The sequence below is a fragment of the Rhineura floridana genome, chromosome 16 (assembly GCF_030035675.1).
Source record: "Rhineura floridana isolate rRhiFlo1 chromosome 16, rRhiFlo1.hap2, whole genome shotgun sequence".
NCBI lineage: Eukaryota > Metazoa > Chordata > Lepidosauria > Squamata > Rhineuridae > Rhineura > Rhineura floridana.
Window position 1 is genome coordinate 14919094 of NC_084495.1, and position 22840 is coordinate 14941933.

The 22840-nt window shown below is 41.9% G+C and overlaps 1 protein-coding gene across 7 annotated transcripts in view; it reads left to right on the forward strand.

Moving 5' to 3' along the window:
• The window catches only part of TENM1 (teneurin transmembrane protein 1), an 897331-nt gene that overhangs the window by 683470 nt on the left and 191021 nt on the right, over positions 1-22840 (forward strand). For 6 of the 7 annotated variants that reach the window (XM_061598133.1, XM_061598132.1, XM_061598131.1 and 3 more), the window contains one exon: positions 22166-22318. The exons of the other annotated variant lie outside the window; for it this stretch is intronic. In XM_061598133.1, the coding sequence (XP_061454117.1) occupies positions 22166-22318 (153 nt within the window). The remainder of the gene's footprint in view (positions 1-22165; positions 22319-22840) is intronic. 7 annotated transcript variants of the gene reach the window in all.

The window sequence follows — 22840 nt, forward strand, 5'->3', positions numbered from 1 at the left end:
AAATAAATGTTGCACTAGCTACAACTTTTGGACCAACCAGAAGGGCAGCCCCACATGGAGCACATTACAGTAATCCATCCTGGAGGTGTATTGACAACAGTGGTCAGGGTTATCCTGGTCCAGAAACTGCCATAGCTGCTGGTTACTTTATATGCAAGTATGGTATGTGAGAATTGTTCATCTTTTTAGCAGAACCAGTAAAAGCACCACGGCTCTCATCTAGATCAAGACGCAAGACAGGATTTAAAATAAATAAATTTGCAGATAAGGTTGACATTGACATTTTTGGAGAATTCAAATTCCCTAATGGCAGGTGTTTGAGAGGGAGGGTAGCAGTCAGCTAGTCATATTTATTTGTTAAAAACCATTAATCAGCATGGCCAGTGGTCTGGGATGATGGGAGTTGTAGCCCAAGAACATCTGAAGGCTACAACTATGCTGGCTAAAGGTAAAAGGTAAAGGTGTCCCCGCACTTGTAGTGCGAGTCGTTTCCGACTCTTAGGGTGACATCTTGCGACGTTTACTAGGCAGACCATATATATGGGGTGAGATTGCCAGTTCCTTCCCTGGCCTTTCTTTACCCCCCAGCATATGCCAGGTACTCATTTTACCGACCACGGATGGATGGAAGGCTGAGTGGGCCTCGACCCCTTTTACTGCAGATTCGATTTCCTCCTTCCGTTGGAATCGAACTCCGGCCATGACCAGAGCTTTCGGCTGCGTTACCGCCGCTTACCACTCTGCGTCACGGAGGGTCTTACCATGCTGGCTACATATTCATAAAATGTAACTGTTTAAAAAATAAATAATATCTAGTCTCTTGTTTCTGTCCGAGGGTGTGATTCTTTTGTTTGTTTATTGTTTGATTTATATCCCGCCCTTCCTCCCAGCAGGAACCCAGGGTGGCAAACAAAAGCACTAAAAACTGTAAAACATCATAAAAACAAATTTTAAAACACATTAAAACAAAACATCTTTTACAACGTTTCTTAAAAAGAAAATATTCAAAACATCTTCTAAGATTAAAAACATTTTTAAAAAGAAGGTTTAAGAACTTATTAAAAAGCAATTCCAACACAGACGCAGACTGGCTTGTTGTAAAAAGGCTTGTTGAAAGAGGAAGGTCTTCACTAGGCGCCGAAAAGATAACAGAGATGGTGCCTTTCTAATATTTAAGGGGAGGGAATTGCACAGGGTAGGTGCCGCCACACTAAAGGTCTGTTTCCTATGTTGTGCAGAACAGACTTCCTGATAAGATGATATCTGCAGGACGCCCTCACTTGCAGACCTTAGTGGTCAGCTGAGTATATAAGGGGTAAGACGGTCTTTCAGGTATCCTGGTCCCAAGCTATATAGGGCTTTGTACACCAAAACTAGAACCTTGAACTTGGCCCAATAGCAAATGAGCAGCCAGTGCAATTCTTTCAGTAGCAGGGTGACATGTTGACGATACCCTGCCCCAGTGAGCAGTCTTGCCGCCGCATTTTGCACAAGCTGCAACTTCTGGACCAACTTCTAGGGTAGCCCCAAATAGAGTGCATTACAGTAATCTAGCCTGGAGGTTACCAGTGCATGGGCAACAGTGGTCAGGCTATCTCGGTCCAGAAATGGCCATTATTGCCATTAGCAGCAGGCTGCTTATGTAGGAAAGGTTCCAGTTAAGTTCCAGCTTGCCCAAATGCTTTAAACTGCCCTTTGCCAACCTGATGTCCACCTGATGTTTTGGACTACATCAGCCCCAGCCAGCACTGACAAAACAAAGGGCTTTCTGCAAACATTTTAGAAATCACCAGCCATTGCAAGGTTCACTCATATAGAAATTTAGCAAGCAATACAGATCACAGCAGTCTGAACAAAGGTTTATTTATTTAAAAAATCATTTAATTCCACCTTTCATTTCAGGTGTTTCTCTCTTGCAATTTTAATTAGGTTCCTGTTGTTGTTGTTGTTGTATGTATAACTGTCATTGTTGTTCAGCATCATCAACGACATCTTTACTTTGTTCATGGGTTCCAAAGGGGAGTGTCAAAGGGTTGGTCACTATGAATTGATCCATAATATTGAATCATTTGCCTACACCATTCAGAAAGCTTCACCCCCAAAAAGAGAGAGGAATAAATAATCATTAACTCAACTCATAGAACTAGAAATGATGCCAGGAGGATTAAAAGGGCAGAGGCATTGTGAAAGCCAAAGCTGTACTCACATCCATGGGGGATCCAATTGCCTAACCTTTTCACTCTTATCAGAGGGCATGTTGCTCCGCTTTCTTAGGTGGTATATGTTTGGTCTTCATGTCCTATCTGAACTGATGGATAGGTGTGGCAAGAAGCTGCTGTTTTGTATGCCCGATGCTATCAGATGCTTAACAAGGCCTCTTCGCCACTCTGAAAGGGCAAGCAAAACACACTGCTGCTTCCTAATGTTTGTCTGGTATCTAACATTAGCAGATGTTCCAGCTGATACTGTAACCCCAAGCTCTCATACACTACATATCAGAAGACTGTCATCCTTTAAATCATACCAAAAGAAGCAGAATATAGTCTAATTAATTAGAATCCATGGGGTGGGGCATGCAGGATTAGGACCATGGGGGTGGAAGTTAATCTCCCAAAAACCCCTCCTCCAAAGTTCTGTTTGCCTCAGATGGGAAGCCTCCATTTGCAGCAGTGGAGGCTTCTCTCGATGCAGATTGCATCTTTGGGTGCAGGGTTTTGGTTCAGACTACAGCAGGAGGGGAAGGGTTAACACCCCATGTCACCCGATCCTGATTCTCCTTCACACCCTGAGTGTTTTTTCCTGGCTGGAATGTGTCTCCTTGAACTCTTACTGTTTCTTGCTTGTCTGGATGGAGAATAAGGAGGCATTTGCCAATGTCTGAAACTAGCCTGCTTGCAAAGGTAACATTTACACTTCTTGCTCTGCCCATTTTTATTTCTGGCCACGCCCACCACTGGTATGTGGCCATTGTAAGTTTGCCCAGAAGCAGTGGTGGCTGGTAGCTCCATGTCAGTGGGGCAGTGGAATCCCCTCCAGGTTTTAGGTCGAACTTTCAAAGATCTCTCCAAGTTGCTGAAACCTATTCCCAAAATGGGTTAGGACCTTGGACAGCTCCTTGAAAGTTCAGACTAAAAACCAGAGCAGATTCCACTGCCCCACTGACATGGAGCCACCATTACCTAGAAGGGAATACAGCCCTGTTGGAAGTGGGGCAAGAGCAACTCCTGTTTGGGTTCTTCTGTTTGTATTCCAGAAGGAAGATAGAGTTAGGGTCCTCCAGCTGGCTAGGCTTGCCTCCCTTCACCAGTGCTCTTCTCTGCCTAACTTCCTTCTGTTGTGAACTGATATGCTCAAGGAAGTTAACCTGCCCCTCCTTCCTTTGACTTTTTTGTTGACTGTCTGGGGAGAGCAGAGACATCTTTGTCTTTGCTCTCTCTCCTGAACCATGAGGGCAATACCCAAGTCTGGGCATTGCACCTCCAACCTAGATAAATACAACTAAGTATGCCTTTCCTATCTACTATGTATTTCTATAAATAAAGTAGCTTTTCTTATTTTACCACGTTTTAAGCCTCAGTGCTCTAAATGCAGGGTAAAAGCCTGCTACTTAGGTAAATACACACACTGACACACACGCAGCTCAGACACTATCTCTGCATATTTCCATAACAAGACCTCGGGCTTAAACAGTCCCCCCACCCTCCGCTTTACATTGGAAAAAGCCATGGACATCAGCTGCATCCACACAGTTAATGTCTGGCCTTCGATGTACACAGCATATCCCATTTATAAATGAGAGGAAGATGTCGACAGAAGAGAAAAGCATCTGAGGATTGTCCAAAAATAGTGTTTTATGACTGGGACATTGGCTTGCGGATGCCAAAGACTAATATCTAAGGCAGAAGTGGGGAACATTTTTCAGCCGGAGGACTACATTTCCTCCTGGTCATCTTTCTAAAGGCCTCGTGCTGATGGTGGGCAAGGCCAGAGGCAAATGTGGGCAGAGCAACAAATGTCAATTTAAATCTTGCATAGATATAAATTATGAAAACAAGTCAGGGGTTGGGAACCTTTTTTAGTCTGAAGGCTGCATTCCCTTCTGAACAGTCTTCTGGAACCAACATGGTGCTGGTGGGCCACAAATGTAAAATTTACTTTTGTACAATAGGCCAGTTTCTGCACACACTCCCCTGCCCCTCTTAGTCCTCCATCAGGGCAGCCAAAAGGCATGGTCAGAGTTTCAGGACACATTCCAGCCAGGCAGAAACAAGGAAGGGGCAAAGCAGGGCTGGCAGGGGCATGGTCTGGGGAGAGGGGTTGTGGTTGGGGGGAGCTTTGGCCTGGGGGAGTCCCAGGGGCCAGATATGGAGGCACAAAGGAGCACATTCAGCCCCTGTGCCAGAGTTCCCCATTGCTGATCGGATCTTTGAAATCCACCATTTCCTTGCACTGCAAGTTTTCTTTTGCTGGTTAGCAGAACTGTCTCCAGAGGAAAGGAGAAGCCACAGTCATGTGGAGTTTCTCAGAGTCAAATATTTAAGAGTCATTCAGGATATAGAACTAAACAGTTGCAAAGGAACCCTGAAAATTATTAATTCAATCCAGTCCCATAACTGAGGCAAGATTTGTCATGCCTAAGCCAAATTTTTATCTTCATAAAAAGGATCCAGGAGGAAAAAAAGTAATTCTCCTTCCCTGAGCAACCTTACTCTATTTGGCTAACTCTTCATTTGGTTAAGATGTTTTATCTGATCTCAAATTACTTTTCTGTAGCTTAAATCCCTTTCATGGGTCTGTCGTGTAGCAGAGAAAAAATTATCTCTCTTGTGGAAATCTTTTAAGTATTTTACTGCTCTGGGTCTAACACAATCTTTATAATCTCTCTTGGCTGGTATTACAAATAAAGGTATGTCAAGCTACAGAAATAAAGAGACTTTAATAAAAGCCATCCTATTAAGGTTGTCACCTAATTAAATAAATCTTAGCTGATTTTTCATATAATTTTAATTTATTGTATCAGTGTATATCTGCATAAGAGTAAAACAATAGTTCTAAAGGAAAAAGCATACTTTATTTTGGCTGGATCGAGACTTAGTTATACTTAGAGCGGAACCACTGAATCATTGGGACTTAAGTTAGTCATTGGTTTCTATGTGTCTACTCTTAGTGCTTGGCCACTGCAAGAACAGGATGCTGAAATAGATGCACCTCTGGCCTGATCCAGCAGGGCTCTTGTTGTGTTCTTAAATCTGATGAAGTCTAGACTCATCCCATAACTTGGATGGTGTATGCACATCTCACAACACAGGTGACCTTGGGAGAGGCAAACATTCCATTTTGCGTGGGAGAGAAGGCTTCTTCTACGATGGCATCTGCAACCTTTTGTAGAGCACTTGGGATTAAAAGTAATTTAATATTGTTGCTTGCACCCCAATCTCTTAGTGGGGCAATACTTCCAGGGGTCTCAGCTCTTACCCAGGGTTTGAGTGTAAGGGTTTCACAGCATTAACAGTCCATTGTCTGGGGAGGAGGGGAATCCCTTTTCTCCTGCAAGATTTCCTATGTCAACAGGACTTCTCTGAAGCACATTCTTACATATGCAGATCTGGTTCATCCAGCAAACAAAGACTCTGGCTAGTATGATTTACTTATGAATGGAACTAGTCTGACCAGAAGAGCAGGTGTTTTCTACTAAAAACTGCATGCATCATCTCTGCAGGTACAGGAATATGGGTTGGAAAGGGACTGACAGATATAATGTATACCACTCCACAATTCTGTAACAATATGTTGTTGTTGTTTGCTGCTATCCCATTAATCTGTAACACCTTAATCAATTGGAAGGTTTGGAATCAATTAATCTGATTGATTTCATCATCTAAGGCTGCAATCCTTAAAATGCTTACTAAGAAGTAACCCTAATTGATTGCAGGGAGTCTTCTGATTAAACTTGCACAGAATTGCACTATGCAGTTGCAATCCGATGCACACTTTCTTGGGAATATCCCCCACAGAACAGAGTGGGACTTATTTCAGAGCACACCTGCATAAAGATTGCACTGCACACTTTCCATCCTATGTCTGGCAAAATGACCCTCAGTCCTATTTATCCTTCTCATAGCTGTTAAATGAGGCTGGAAATGAGCATTTTTCCAAACTTAGGTTCAGTCCCCCACATTTCCACATCACTTTCCAGTATATATTTTTAAGTCCTCATAAAAATTCATCAAGATTTTAATACCCATTTCTCCTAATATACACATTATGTATGCAATTTTGCCTAATACATTTTTGCAAGCTGATTTTCCTTAAAATAATGCATTTTGGGTATGGTATTTTTGCTAATATATGTATTTTTCAATGCAAACTTTAATCAAGTAATTGCATTTTTGCATTATGAATAACTTGGCTGGAGAACTGCACTGCAAAATTAAGAGAAATGTGAATTTTGGGGACTTTGTGTTTCAGTTCTCGTATTGTTTTGGGAAGTGCAAAGCAGGTAAGTTTGCCTTTAAATGTGAATGGAATCCCCCCCCCAGTTGTGTGTCTCTTTAATGCGGCATCATGAGCCATTGAATACTGCTGTCTTGGGGACAGAGTCATATAAGGGCTGCACCATGTACAACAGTCTCAGGTAAGTCAGATCCTGAGAACCAGAAGCCATGAGACAACCCAGTAATCCAAATGAAAGAACACATCTGGACTGAAGGGCAATCTAGGAGGCAGGACTGAAGTATAACCAAGGATCTCAGGAAGACCTTGTTGCTCTTGCAAGTCTCAGCTGGACCAGGAAGCCTGGGACTGACTCTGCCCGCTCTTCCTATCCAGGGAAGATCCAGTGGCCAGCCAGAGTGGGCGGAGTCAGTCCCGGGCCTGAAGGTATTTATTTATTATTTGATTTATATCCCGACCTTCCTCCCAGCAGGAGCCCAGGGCAGCAAACAGAAACACTAAAAAGATTTTAAAACATAAAAACAGACCTTAAAATACATTAAAACAAAACAACATTAAAAACATTTTTTAAAAAAGCTTAAAAACATCTTTTAAAAAAGGGTTAAAAACATATTATTTAAAAAATATATTAACAAGCAATTCTAACACAGACGCAAACTGGGATAGGTCTCAACTTTAAAGGCTTGTTGAAAGAGCAAAGCCTTCAAAAGGCGCCGAAAAGATAGCAGAGATGGCTGTTTAACATTTACATGAAACCGCTGGGAGAGATCATCCGGAGGTTTGGAATTCGGTTTCACCAATATGCTGATGACACCCAGCTTTATTTTTCCTTCCCTCCGGATATGAAAGATGCCATCCTTCCTTTAAATAATTGTCTAACAGCAGTTAAGACCTGGATGACACAGAATAAGCTGAAATTGAACCCAGATAAAACAGAGGTGCTGGTGGTTGGGCACCGAACCAAGTTGGAAATAGGGAATGTACCGTTATTAGACGGAGTTTTACTCCCTTTAAAGACCCAGGTTCGTAGTTTGGGTGTCCTTCTGGATTCGGCCTTGACTTTGGAGGCCCATGTCTTAGCAACTTCCAGAAGTGCCTTTGCCTGCCTAAAATTGGTTCGCCAATTGCGCCCTTTTCTGGAACTCTCTGACCTAACCACGGTTACCCATGCCTTGGTTACATTTAAGTTAGACTATTGTAACTCGCTTTATACTGGACTTCCCCTTAAAATACTTCGTCAACTGAAATTAGTCCAAAGAGCGGCTGCCAGGATGTTAATAGGAGCAGGTTGGCGAGTTCACACTACTCCGCTCCTAAAACAACTACACTGGCTTCCAATTTCTTATCGAGTTCAGTTTAAAATCCTGGTTTTAACGTTTAGAGCTTTATCTGGTTCAGGCCCTAGTTATCTTTCAAATCGTATTTCGTTTTATGAGCCTGCTCGTTCTTTAAGATCTTCATTAGACCCCGGCCTTAATATTCCTTCTTTTTCCCAAATTCATCGGACTGGTATTAGGAATAGATCGTTTTCGGTGATAGCACCAACTCTTTGGAATTCTCTTCCGCAGGAAATTTGTTCTTCCCCCTCTTCAATTAGTTTTCGTCGCCAAGTTAAGACCTTTTTATTTCGGTTAGCTTTTGAATTGTAATGTGAGAGATAATTTATATTTTTTTATATATTGTATATTGTATAATGTGTTTGCACTATGTTATTGTTTTGGCCGCTTAGAATTCTTTGGAACTGAAGCGGGATATAAACTTTTTAAATAAATAAATAAATAAAAAATAAATCTGCCTAATATTCAATATCTAATATCAGTATCTAGTATATTGACTGAGAAGCTGCCAACTGCATTTCAGTTAATTACCACACCAGAGGAACTCCACACAGATCTGGCAGTTCTTAACAAGTCCTCTCTTGGTGCCAGATAAATGACTCATGAGCCTTTGGGACTGAAGCCCAACAACTGAGGCAACTATCATAGGCTGCATGGACTTCTTTTGCAATTAAGTTACAGGAAAGTTCCATTCATATCCACACAGTTCACTTCCAAGAAAATACACTTGGGCTGAGGTTTGAGTGATGTTGCATTGGCAATTAAGTGCTGAGGGGACTGCATGTGATGGTGTCCCCAAGTAAGTAACAACACTTATATTTATGTTGACATTTTGCAGGGATGACACACTAAGAAAAGGCCAGTGCATGTGTTTACATCCATCCGGATGCTTCCCAGATAGCTTTAACTACAACTTCCATCATCCCTGAGCATTCTCCATGTTGGCTGGGTCTGATGGGAGCTGTAGTCCAAAATATTTGGAGGGCATCAGGCTGGTGAGGGCTGGTTTATGATATTCTTAATTACATTTGATCCCCATCCTTTATCCCAAGTATGAGGAACCTTTAGCCCTCCAGATGTTGCTGACATATAACACCATCATCCCTGGTCATTGGACATGCTTGCTGGGGCTGATGGGAGTTGTAGTTCAGGAACTTCTGGAGGGCCAAAGGTTCCCCACATGTGCTTTATCCACTAAGCTCACAGCAGCATCTACCTGAAGGGTGGACAGTATATATGTTTTAAAATAAATATGTAGATTTCCCCATTTTATTCTCATAACCATCATGTGTTGGGGGATAGTCATGGCCCAATTTCTCCCAGTGAGATAGTTATTGGCCCAAGGTCTTACATTAGAAGAAATTTGCTCTTCCCTGTCCAACATCAGTGCCCAGTCTCCCACACCACACTGAACAGACTGCCAGTTTTTAATTCAATTAGTGGCATAACAATTAGATGAAAGATCACTTCGTCTAAATAAAGGTCAATAACAACAGTATTACCTTATAATAATGGAATATCACAAGGGACCATAGCAACTGAGCTATGAAAGAGGGAAATGTGCTTTGCAAAATAGAGCCTCTTCCTATAGCTAGTAACCACTAATTGTATTTATGAATCTTCTCTCCACAAAAAAGTGCTGAAGCTAATGTTTCATTAAACCCATACAAGAATAGATACGCTTTTGAGATTCACAAAGTTTGTTTGCTGAAAACGCCTTCCATGCTTATAATGGGCTAAACGACAGCAAATATATATCCTGTTGCACATTTTTTTTTCCAACGCGTTAACTGACAGACTGAGGAAACATTTCTTCTCCTCTGCTAGCTGAAAACTTCCCATCACATCTGCAGGCAGTAAATTTGGGGGAGCCATGTTGCTGATTTTTTCAGGGGGGCATCATTTATAAGTATTTGGGGGGGAGGGGTTACCATCAGTGGCATTTTCTTTTGCATTTTTTTTTGCCGCTACTAAAAAGTGATGACAGTGGCTGCAGTACTCTTGGCAGTGACTCCCATACCCCCAAAAAACACATCTATGGGAAAATGCTACATAGAAAAAGAAGAAAACCCATAGCATTATTCTGAGGATACATGGGGGGGGGTGACAGAGGCCAAGAGAAGCTCTAGTACTACTTATAGTGATGGTAAATTTAAAAAGGGAACAAAGAAATGGAAATGAAAATCAAAACTGCTGCCAGGCATCTCTTCCCCCCCCCCAAAAAAAAATCCCTTGTGAATAATTTCCTAACAACATCACTGTTTTTTGCACCCTACCGTTTTGAGCTAAAACTTCCCAGTTGAGAACTCTTGAAATCTTTCTCCCTCCAGGTCCAGGTGATCCTTCAGTAGGACTGTGATGACAGTTGGGAAGGTGACACCCACTTCAGCTATTGTCGCCTGATGCTGAACAGCTTCCACCTCTACCATGCTGTTCTATTTTGTTTGCCTCCTTCTCTGTGGAACATGCTGTTCATAATTTTTATCTGGATTTTTTATCTGGAAGGCAGTAGTGCATGGCAAATTCAGGAGTGCTGGGTCCCTTCATGATAGTCACACCACATATCCCCTTTTCCACTTTCACTCATCTCCCATGCTCTCCGCATTGTCTCTGAATCCACACTCCACTTCAATGGCTTCTGTTTGTATTACCACACTCCCTGGGAACCAATCAGCATGCAAGAGGAGTCTCTATGTTAGCTACTGAGAAGAGTTCTCTCAGTGGCTGATTCACCTCCCTTCACTCTGATTGGCTCCAATGAGCATGAAAGCATAAGGACTCTTCTCAGTGGCTAACATGCTCCCCTTTCATGATGATTGGCTTGTATGTAGGGACTTGGCTGGAACCTTGATACCAAAAAACTAAGGGGTCTACATCCCCCTACGACCCCAGATGACTAGTGAGAGCTATCAATTTGGATGGATTTAAAAGAGGATTAGACTGTGGCCATCGAAGACTCAGAGAAGAAGGCAAATAAGAAGGGACATGACAGAGTGTGTAAAATTATGCATGATGTGGAGAAAGTGGCTTTGCATAATTTCTATGTGTCTTTTCTTCTTGCAGAGCAAGAGAAGCTTGTGACATCAATTTTTAGTGGGTGTCATTAAAACAAGATCCATAATGGCCCCTTGAGTTTCAGTCTGATACAGTTTTTGTTCAGTTCATAGTTTTATCTGTTAGTTGTTTTATGTTGACAAATTTTGTATAGTAAATTTGTCAGTTTTCATCTCATGTAAATTTCAGGATTTCAGTCAGGCAATGTTATCAAATTGTTTATCCGGTTTCTACTTTTTGTATATTCCAATTGCAATAGCTTGTGGCTTGGACTTTGGATAGAGAGACATTTTCTCCCTCTCTCATAAAGTTAGAATTCAGGAACATCCAATAAAGCTGAATGTTGGAACTACAAATGTTATAAAAATAATATAAAACCATAATGGAAATAGTACTACACATTAGCAAACAAATACCAAAACAGGTCCTTTGCACTTCCCCACTCAACATCCCCCAACCTCCTGGATCTCGCCCAGGACTCCATCCATCCACCCAGGCTCAACACCCAGGGTCCAACAAGCACAAATCACCACAAAAGTCTCAAGAGAGTGGTTCTTCACATAGTGCATAGTTCAACTTTGGGATTCGCTCCCACAAGAAATAGTGATGGCTACCAATTTGGATGGCTTTAAAAGAGGATTAGACAAATTCATGGAGGATAGGGCTATCAGTGGCTGCTAGGCATGATGGCTATATATTACCTGCACTATCAGAGGGAAGTGAAAGTGGAGAGAGTGCTCTTGCACTCAGGTCCTGCTTGCGGGCTTCCCATAGGCATCTGGTAGGCCATTGTGAAAACAATGCTAGACTGGATCGTCTTTGGCTTAAACCAGAGGGGCTCATTGTTATGTTCTTAATGGACAGAGAACAGAGCTACATCCCAGGTTTGAAGGAGCCTGGGAAAATGGTCTTCAGGTGTCCTACAAGCAGACCTAGTTTGCAAGAATCCAATGCTCCTGCGACATTTTCCAATTATAATTCCTAACTTAAGAAAACTTTAACATGGTTGGCAAATGCCAAGGACCTCATTGAGACAACTAGGCTAAAGTTATTCATTTGGAAACTATTCTTACCAGTTCCATTTCCCCCACTCACCTGGATGATAAGTCATGTCAGCTTGATAAATACATACTGCACTGATTTATTTATTTCAGTTTTAGTTCATGGATCCTCTTTGGGGAGTCTGTTGTGTTTCAGCCAAGCTTCATATTTTGTTCACTGCCAAACTTTGCAGTACATCAGTTGACAAGCTGTGCTTACACAGAAGGTAGATAAGAAAATTCAATTTAATCATTGGCTTTGTAGCAGATGGTGGGTTAATCCAGTTTACAAAATGTAATCTGCAAAAAAAAAAAAAAAGGTACTGCTACTACACAGTGTGGGGAGGAGACAGAGAGAGAACCATAAACCTTGTATAATGTTGAAGGATCCTTTCCCAAATATATGACACCATTTGAAAGATAAATAATCTGTTACCTGGACATGCCAAGGGTTTCTTTTCATTTTTTTTAAAAAAGTACAATGCGGTTACTTATTTCAGTTGTCAAACTCTTGTGCCTTGCAGGACAAAGGCTGTAAGCTCAATGGCTGTAGCCTTCTATGCAGAGGGTTCTAGGTTCAATTCCTGGCATCTCTAGATAGGGCTGGGAAAGAACCCTGTCTGAAATCTTGGAGAGCCACTGCCTGGCAGTGTAGAAAATACTGAGCTAGATGGATCAGTTGTCTGATGTGGTATAAGGCAGCTTCCTATGTCTTGTTGCTTGAAAACACAGTATGAGAAGATCAACTGAAGTGTATACCACAAATCAGGAAAGATACTACCAAGAGGATGCTGGCATGGTTAATGAGCAGAATCAAATACACTATTAGAGACAAGAAGGCTTCCTTCAGTAAACTGAATGAGGAGAATAAAAAGGAACACAAACTCTGGCAAAAGAAATGCAAGAAGACAATAAGGGATGCTAAAAAAGATTTTGAGGAGGACATTGCTAAAAAAACCCAGCAACAACAAAAAAGTCTTTAAATACATTCAAAGTAGGACATCATCTAGGGAGGTGGTTGGACCCTTTGGATGACAGGGAGTCAAAAGTGTGCTAAAGCAGGATAAAGAGATTGCAGCAAAGCTAAATGAATTCTTTGCATCTGCCTTCACAGCGGAGGATATAGGGCAGATCCCTGTGCCTGAAGTAACTTTTGCAGGAAGGGAGCCTGAGGAACTGAGGCAAAGAGCGGTAACAAGAAATACTTTTCTATCTTAAAGGGTAAAATAAAAATGGACAGATCACCAGGTCTGGATAGCATCCATCCGAGAATTCTCAAAGAAATCAAATGTATGATTGCTGATCTTCTAACAAGAATATGTATCTTGTTCCTCAGGTCCGCCTCCTTACCTAAGAACTGGAAAGCGGCCAAAATTACAGGCTTGTTAGTTTAACATCTGTCCCAGGAAAACTGGTAGAAAGTATGGTTAAAGGTAAAATAACCAAACATATAGAACAAGCCTTGCTGAAGCAGAACCAGCATGGCTTCTGCAAGAGTAAGTCCTATACTAAATTGTTCAGGGTTGTTGAAGAAAAAAAGAATCGTGAAGAGCTCCAAAAGGATCTCTCCAAACTGTGTGGATGGGCAGCAAAGTGGCAAATACAGTTCAGTGTAAACAAGTGCAAAATTATGCACATTGGAGCAAAAAATCTTAATTTCACATATATGCTCATGGGGTCTGAACTGGCGGTGAATGACCAGGAATAAAACCATGGGGTCATAGTAGATAGTTCAACGAAGATATCGACCCAGTGTACAGCCTCTGTTAAAAAAAATGCTAGGGATCATTAGAAAAAGTATTGAAAATAATGCTGTTATACAAATCTATGGTGCGACTCCATTTGGAATACTGTGTATCATTCTAGCTGCCTCACCTCAGAAAGGATATTGTAGAGCTGGAAAAGGCGAGTCAGAGGTGACATTATAGAAGTGTATAAAATTATGTATGGCATTGAGAAAGTAGAGAAAGTTTTCTCCCTCTCTTATAACACTAGAACTCGTGGACATCCAGTGAAGCTGAATGTTGGAAGATTCAGGACAGACAAAAGGAAGTACTTCTTTACTCAGCGCATAGTTAAACTATGGAATTGGCTCCTACAAAAGGCAGTGATGACCAACAATGTTAATGGCTTTAAAGGATTATGATCATTATCATCATCATCATCATCATCATCATCATCATTATTATTATTATTATTATTATTTACATTTGTATACCTCCCCATAGCCCAAGCTCTCTGGGCAGTTTACAACAATTAATAACATTAAAAACAAATATACAAATTTAAAAACACATTTTTTAAAAAAATACAATTTAAATTTAATTAGACAAATTCACAGATGATAAGGCAACTGTGAGAACAAGATTCTGGATTAGATGGGCCACTGTCCTGATCCAGCGGGCTGTTATTATGCCTTAATAATCACATTAAGAGCACAGTATCCCAATTCTGCCCTAAAATGGCAGGTAGAATTTGAGGGGCACTCGTAAGGACATTTCCCACTTAACTTTTGCATTATTTCAGTACTGAATGCATTGAAGATGGAGGCAGGCTGAGCAGATTCTGTGTCTTCATCCCTGGAGTCATAAAATCATAGAATCATAGATTTGGCATACAAGGCCATCAACTCCAACCCCCTGCTCAATGCAGGAATCCAAGGTAAAGCATACTTGACAGGGGCCTGTCCAGTTGCCTCTTGAATACCTCCAGTGTTCAAGAGACCACCACCTCCCTAGGTAATTTGTTCCATTGTTGTCCCACTCTTAACAATCAGGATGTTTTTCCTGATGTTCAGCTGAAATCTGGCTTCCTGCAACTTGAGCCCATTATTCTGTGTCCTGCACTCTTGGATGATCAAGAAGAGATCCCAGCCCTCTTCTGTGTGACATCCTTTCAAGTGCTTGAAGAGTACTATCATATCTCCCCTCAATCTTCTCTTCTCCAGGCTACGCATGCCCAGTTATTTCAGTCTCTCCTCATAGGGCTTTGTTTCCAGTCCCCTGATCATCCTCGTTGCCCTCCTCAGAACCTGTTCCAGTTTCCCCACATCCTTCCTAAAGTATGGTGTCCGGAACTGGATGCAGTACTCAAGATGAGGCCTAACCAGTGCCGAATAAAACAACCAATATTCACGCAATTTGGAAACTATACTTCTGTTAATGCAGCATAAAATAGCATCTGCTGTTTTTACAGCCTTATCACACTGTTAGCTCTTATTCTGCTTATAATCAACAAAAATCCCAAGATCCTTCTCACATGTAGTATTGTTGAGTAGTATTCTCCATCTTATAACTGCATTTGGTTTCTTTTTGCTAGGTGTAGAACTTTACACTTATCCCTGTTAAATTTCATTCTGTTGTCTTCAGCCCAATGCTCCAGGTTATCAAGATCCATTTGAATTTTGTTTCTGTCTTCCAAGGTATTAGCTACTCCTCCCAATTTTGTATCATCTGCAAATTTGATAAGCATCCCTTATCCAAGTGGAACTATGGAACCAGTTTCAACCACTTGAGGATGAGACTGGAGGACAGCCTGTGGTGGAAGAATTACAGGAGACCCTGTGCGACAATGAGCAAGAGGCTGCAGCTCAATCAAACAGGGGCAATGAAACCACGACCCACAACAAGATGAGTAGAGTACTAGTAGTGGGAGACTCCCTACTGCATGGGATCAAAACCCAAGTATGCAGAGAAGATCCATGGACTCGCCAGGTATGCTGTCTACCAGGAAGATGGATTAGAGATGTGACGGAAAGGTTGCCATCACTCATCAAGCCCACCGACAGGTATCCCTTTCTCCTCATCCAAGTGGGAACAAATGATACTGCCAAACGGACCTATGAAGAAATTACATCAGACTTTGAAGCTCTGGGAAGGAAACACAAGGACTTTGGGGCTCAGATAGTTTTTTCATCCATCCTTCCAGTACTTAGAAGAGGAGTAGAAAGGGAAAGAAAAATACTCCATGTGAATGAATGGCTGCGAAGGTGGTGCCGATGTGAGAGATTTGGATTCTGGGACAACGGGCTATGCTTCTTGGAAGATGGACTGTAAGTGATGGGTTGCATCTCACAAGGACTGGGAAGAATGTGTTTGGCCACAGCAAAAAAGGCAAATGCTATATGAGGCTTCATTAACAGAAGTATGGTTTCCAAATTACGTGAAGTATTAGTTCCCCTCTATTCAGCACTGGTTAGGTCTCATCTTGAGTACTGCATCCAGTTCTGGTCTCCGCACTTCAAGAAGGATGCAGATAAACTGGAACTGGTGCAGACGAGGGCAACAAGGATGATCAGGGAATTGGAAACAAAGCCCTATGAGGAGAGACTGAAAGAACTGGGCATGTTTAGCCTGGAGAAGAGAAGACTGAGGGGGGATATAATAGCACTCTTCAAGTACATGAAAGGTTGCCGCACAGAAGAGGTCCAGGATCTCTTCTAAATCACTCCAGAGTGCAGGACACGAAATGATCGGCTCAAGTTGCAGGAAGCCAGATTTCAGCTGAACATCAGGAAAAACTTCCTAACTGTTAGAGCCATATGACAATGGAACCAATTACCTAGAGAGGTAGTGGGCTTTCCGACAATGGAGGCATTCAAGAGGCAGCTGGACAGCCATCTGTCAGGAATGCTTTGATTTGGATTCCTGCACTGAGCAGGGGGTTAGACTTGATGGCCTTATAGGCCCCTTCCAACTCTACTATTCTATAATTCCATGATTCTATGTCATTAATAAAAATGCTGAAGAGCAATGGACTCAGGAGTGAGCCCTGTAGTACCCCACTCATTACCTCCCCCCCAATTTGAGAAGGAACCATTGATAAGCACTCTTTGAGTGTGATTCTGTAGCCAACTGTGGATCCACCTGATAGTTGTTCCATTCAGCCCACATTCAGATAGCTTGCTAATCAGATTGTCAAAAGCTTTGCTGAAGTTGAGATATATTATCTCCACAGCATTCCCACAGTCTACCAGAGTGGTTAACCTGATCAAAAAATGAGATAAGATTAGTCAGGCAGATGTTGGCTTCTAGTAATCACTGCAGTTTTCAAGGTGCTTACAGGCTGATCGCTTTATAATCTGCTCCAGAATTTTCCTGGGGATCGATGTCAGGCTGACTGGTCTGTAGTTCCCAGGTTCCTCTTTCTGCCTTTTTTGAAAATAGGGACAGCATTAGCCCTCCTTTAGTCATCCAGCACTTCGCCCATCCTCCACGATTCCGCAGATATAATAGACAGCGGTTCTGAGAGTTCTTCAGCCAGTTTCTTCAATACTCTAGGATGCAGTTCATTGGGCCCTGCAGATTTGAACTTGTTCAAAGTGATTAGGTATTCTTTGACCATTTGTCTATCAATCTCAAGCTGTAATCCTACCCATTCAACTTCATGTTTCCCAGGAGGGTCATAGACCCTCTTTTGGGAGAAGATTGAGCCAAAGTAGGAATTGAGCACTTCTGCCTTTCCTTTGTTATCTGTTATCATTTTGCCATCCTCATGGGGTAGCTGTTCCACCATTTCTTTTCTCTGTCTTTTCCTATTGATATACCTGAAGAAAGCTTTTTTTGTTGCTTTTGGCATCTCTCACTAACCTCAACTCATTCTCAGCTTTAGCCTTCCTGACACCATCCCTGCAATTCAGTGCTACCTGTCTGTACTCTTCATTTATGGTCTTGTCTTCCTTCCACTTACTGTATGCATCCTTTTTTGTTTTCAGGTAATCTGTAAGTTTTCTGTGAAACCACAATGACTTCTTCTGCTGTCTTCCCCCTCTTTTCCTTGATGGAATTGTTTGTCATTCTGCCTTTAGAATTTCCTGTTTTAGAAACTCCTACCCATCATGGACTCCTTTTCTCATAAGGGCCGCTTGCCCTAGAACCATTGTTCTGAGTTTTTTAAAATCAGCTTTCCTGAAGTCCAGAGTGCGTGTATGGCTAATCCCAGCTTTTGCTTCCTTTGAAATCAAGAACTCTAGTATAGTGTGGTCACTTTCCTCCAGAGTTCCTGTAACAGCCACTTCATCCATCAAATCATCCCTCTTGGTTAGAATCAAGTCAAGAATAGCTGATCCTCTAGCTGCTTCCTCCATTTTCTGTAGGAGAAAGTTATCTTCCACACAAGTCAGGAATTTCTTGGGCCGTGTTTGGCAGAATTGGTTTCCCAACAGATATCAGGGTAATTGAAGTCCCCCATTACTACTACATCATGCTTCCTCAAAACATTGGCAATTTGCTTTTCAAAAGTTTCATCCTCATCTTCTCATTGATTGGGTGGTCGGTAGTAGACTCCAACCACCATCATGTTCCTTTTGTTCCTTGCCCCATTTATTTTAATCCAGATACTCTCAGTGGAGCTACCAAGCTCGTCCTCCTGTATTTCTGTGCAGGGATGTATGTATTTTAACATATAGTGAGACTTCACCTCCCTTTCTATTCCTTCTGTTCTTTTTTGAACAAGTTATACCCTTCAATCACTTTATGACTCCCAGTCATGGGAGTCATCCCACCAAGTTTCAGTTACACCTATCAAGTCATATTTACTCCCCTGTATTAAGAGTTCAAGTTCATTCTGTTTCCCATACTCTGAGCATTAGTATACAGACATTGAAGACTATGTGATTTATGACTTGGCTTCCTCCTACATTTTTATGAAGACTGTTACTGGACCCCATTAGAGCCATTCCCTCAGTTCCTCTCACTGTGCAGAAACCTTTGTTCATTTTTACCACCAAGTTTATGTCTCCCTCCCCCTTAGGATTCAGTTTAAAGCCCTCCTGATTAAATTCTCCATGCTGTGGCCAAACACATTCTTCCCAGCCCTTGTGAGGTGCAGTGCAACCCATCACTTGCCAGCAGTCCATCTTTCAGGAAGCGTAGCCCGTGGTCCCAGATTCCAAATCTCTCGCATTGGCACCACCTTCATAGCCAGTCATTCACCTGGAGCATTTTTCTTTTCCTTTCTGTTCCTCTTCTAAGTACCACAAGGATGAAGGAGAAAACTATCTGAGCCCCAAAGGTCTTGAGTTTCCTTCCCAGAGTTTCAAAGTCTGATGTGATTTCTTTGTAGATCCACTTGGCAGTATCATTCATACCCACATGGATGAGAAGAAAGGGATATCTGTCAATGGGCTTTATGAGCAATGACAACCCTTCTGTCACATCTCTAATCCATCCTCCAGGAAGGCAGCATACCTAATGAGTCCATGGATCTTCTCAGCATACTTGGGCTTCAATCCCAAGCAGTAGGGAGTCTCCCACTACTACTACTCTTCACATTGGCCTGCACCATCTCTTGTGGAGTTGAACTGGTTCTGTTGTTGAAAAAAAGAGTATATTTGCCTACTATCCTTTCTTGTTCTAATTGATGTGAAGGCCTAGTCCTTATGAAGTGATACATGAAGTGCAGGCAGTACCACTCAAACTGCAGGTGAGGGCTCACCTGATTGAATAAAATATGTATGGACAGATATGGGGCTTTTTCCGATGACCTGTTTATGGAGCATCCTGTCTTGCTTTCACAAAGCTTACACAGCGGTTGGACTACGGCAGTCTTTATTGACTATTCATCCTTGTCTGTTTGCCGGGTGTTCATATTTCTTCCCATGCATAAGTTGTCTATCCCGCTCTCTTCAGTTCAGTTCCCCTTCACTTTCCTAACCACAAAAAGTTGTGTTTCTTTCTTAACGTGGATTTGTTATGCTACAGAGCAGAGCATTTCCATCAGTTTGATTGCACGAACCTAAAATTCCAGTATGTGCTTGAATACTTCCTGCAAAATAGTGACAGTCTTGAGACATCCTTACATAGATTCTTAGTTACAGGTGGGGCACAATGCCAAGCCAAATATTACATCTCAGTGTCCAAATTGCTTTGTGACCTTTAAAAATAACAAGTTGAAAACGTGATCCAAAAATGGGAGCTTTATTTATTTATTTATTTATTTATTTATTTATTTATTTATTTATTTATTTATTTATTCTTTAATTTGTATCCTGCCATTCCTCCCAGCAGGAGCCCAGTACCCAACAGTGCCCTGGTTTGTGTGTTGGTTGGTTTGTTTATAATGTTTCATATTCCCTTTTAGATGTTGGATCTGAAACAAAATGTGGCAGTGCAAATGTTCCTCTTTGTTCTAGACTGGCATGCGTTCTTTCAACATACTCCATTCTCCTGTTCTGTGCTCCCGACAGAATACTCTATTTTGTTCTCTCCCAGTGTAACCTAGGAAACAAACAAATCTGTCTGTCTCTACTGTAAAAAGGAATGTGAAGTGAGGAAGATGTTGTTTCCTGGGTCAGATTGACTTGGCAATCCTCATTCCCCGGTTGCCTTTCATTTGCTAGATTCAAACAGCTGGGAATATTTTTTTCAGTAGCAAGTCAGCTAAGTATAGACTGTGATTCTTTGTCAGTACTGGAGCTAAATAAATTTATCATCATAAGAAGCTTCTTTCACCTTTCCAGAAGGATGTACCCTTATTGCTTTGGTTCATTGGAGCATGCTTTGATCCAGGTGATATGGGTAAACTTAAGCTACGGAGGGATCCTATCAGAATGCATAAAGATATTGAGGACCATTCTGGCCTTTTTTTTTCTTTTTCTTTTTAACAAACAACCTTCCCACAATTACAGTTTTTGAGCCCAGGAGATTTCAGTAGTTGCTTCTTCTCTCACACTCTCTTGCGCTCAAGAACTGTAATTCTGGGAAGGTTGCTTGACACCCTGTCTCACATTATCCAGACATATTGACATAAAGAAGCAGCAGCAATGTGCCACTTGGAAGGAGGCAGCATTGGATAAATGGCTTTGTTGTCAGAATATTCAGAATCATCTGAAATCAATGTCCTTAGGAAAACAGTTTTCAGGGCACCACAGGGTGCAAACAACAACTAAAGCCATCAGATACTCACACCTAATGATGGTGGAGAAATCCAATCAGTTCACATTTAAAGGCTAACCTACTTTGCACTTTCCAGAACAATATGAGAACCGAAGCACAGCCATCCTTTCAAATTTGAACGTTGCCAAAATATTGCAATGCAGTTCTCAAGCCACGTAATGTGTATGCACAGGCATACCGAAATGCATTATATTAGGGGGGAATGCTTTGCAACAGTGTGTACATTAGGCAAAACTGCATACAAATGTGTATATTAGGAGAAATCCACACTTAAATACTGAAGAATTTTCATGAGGACTTTTTTCAAAAATTGCAAACTGATGTGGAAATGTGGAGAACTGAATTTAAGACTGGAACATGAGAAACTGAAATTGATGGGTTTGCCTGACCCTACCCATACCTTATCTGCATACATTTTTTTTTTAAAAAAGTTGCCTGCTCCTGCCCTAATTCTGAGCATTTTAATGGGTTTAATACAGAGTGAAAGCCCATACTCTGCTTTTCCTATTCAAACTAGGGCTGGAATTTTCAGCTTTAGGAAAGAGGACATTCCTTAACTTTTTCCTTGGCTCTTGGTTTTCATGCAACTCTTGCACCGTCCTTTGTTCAGCAGCAAATGGTGGCTCCATGTCAGTGGGGCAGAGGAATCTTCTCTGCATTTTAGTTGGAACTTTCAAGGAGCTGTCCAAGGTTGGGCAGCTCCTTAGAAGTCTGGACGAAAACCTGGAATGTATTCCACTTCCCCACTGACATGGAGCCACCAGCCACCATGGCTGTTGTTTTCCCCATACCAGCCCAGATGTCACACCTATTAGATGTTAAGAAGAGGCTGGAGTCCAGGGTAGAGGGAGAGGAATCACTTGTATGGATGAGTGGGAGAGGGGAGAGAAGTGGTGGGTGATGGGAGGGTAAAGCACCCTTCCCCAACTCCCCCCCCAAAATACCCCTGTTTCACTGCAAATTATGTCATCCAAGCTCCAGTTTGCAGAGGAGAAACAGCCTCCAGGCTTTAAATGCAAAAGGTTGTGGTAGTGTGTGTTGCTTCACCCACAGATACAGCTTTACAAATGTCCACACAGTATCTTCCTTACAAAGCTTTTGTCCCTTGAACTGCAAGCATTTTTTGGTTAATTGCTGAGGTAATTCATCATCCCATGTTGGCTGGTCTTCAAAAGGAAAGTGTGGAAACGAATTAAACATTTAGTTTAAGGTGAAATTAGCATACCTAGAATTCCAATTTATTCCAAACACAAGTATATAATAATGGACTTCTGCAAAAGCTTCCCCACTACCTTCTTTCTTCATGTAACAAAGGTGGGCATCAATTTATTGTGGTTCTTTTTCTCTCTCTCTTTCCTTCTCTCTCCCCCTTCCCCCTATTTAACAGCAGTACATTTATTTGGCCTAACTTGGCAACTGCAGCCTGTCGAAGGGCAACTTTATGAAAATGGAGTCAGTAAAGAAAGCCAGGGAACAGAGTCCGTGGACACAACTTACTCGCCTATCGGAGGGAAAGTTTCCGATAAAACTGACAGGAAAGGTACATCCCTTTCTTTTTCATATATTTAAACCAAGTGTCACCAACATGGTGCCCGTGGGTGCAATGGGGCAATTGTGGTATTTCTCTGGTGCCCATGAAGCCCCCACTCACTGCCCCCTTGATCATGAGGTGGTGAGGGTGGTTACATTTTTGTCCCTTGAAAAGTACATAGAGCTGAAGGAGGAAGACAAGGGACTCAGTCAAAAGACAAGACACTCATTCCCATTTCATCTTTCAGCTCTACATGCTTTTCAAGGCTCAGGTTAATTCTACTGGATCCAACTTTTACCCAGATCCCTTGGAAACGTGAAGTGTGTATCTGCTTACTTTCTCTATTTCTGTCTCTTGGAATGAGGGGGAGGGACACTGACCTTGGGGAAGAGGGAGAAGACTAGATGAGGTGGCACCCAGGACAGGAGGTGGGGCCTATAAAAAATGCAAATACACTCATGAGGAATAAAGAGGTTGGTGATCCCTGATTTAGGTTGCTATGCGCGTTTTCAACCTCTAGATGGCACTGTG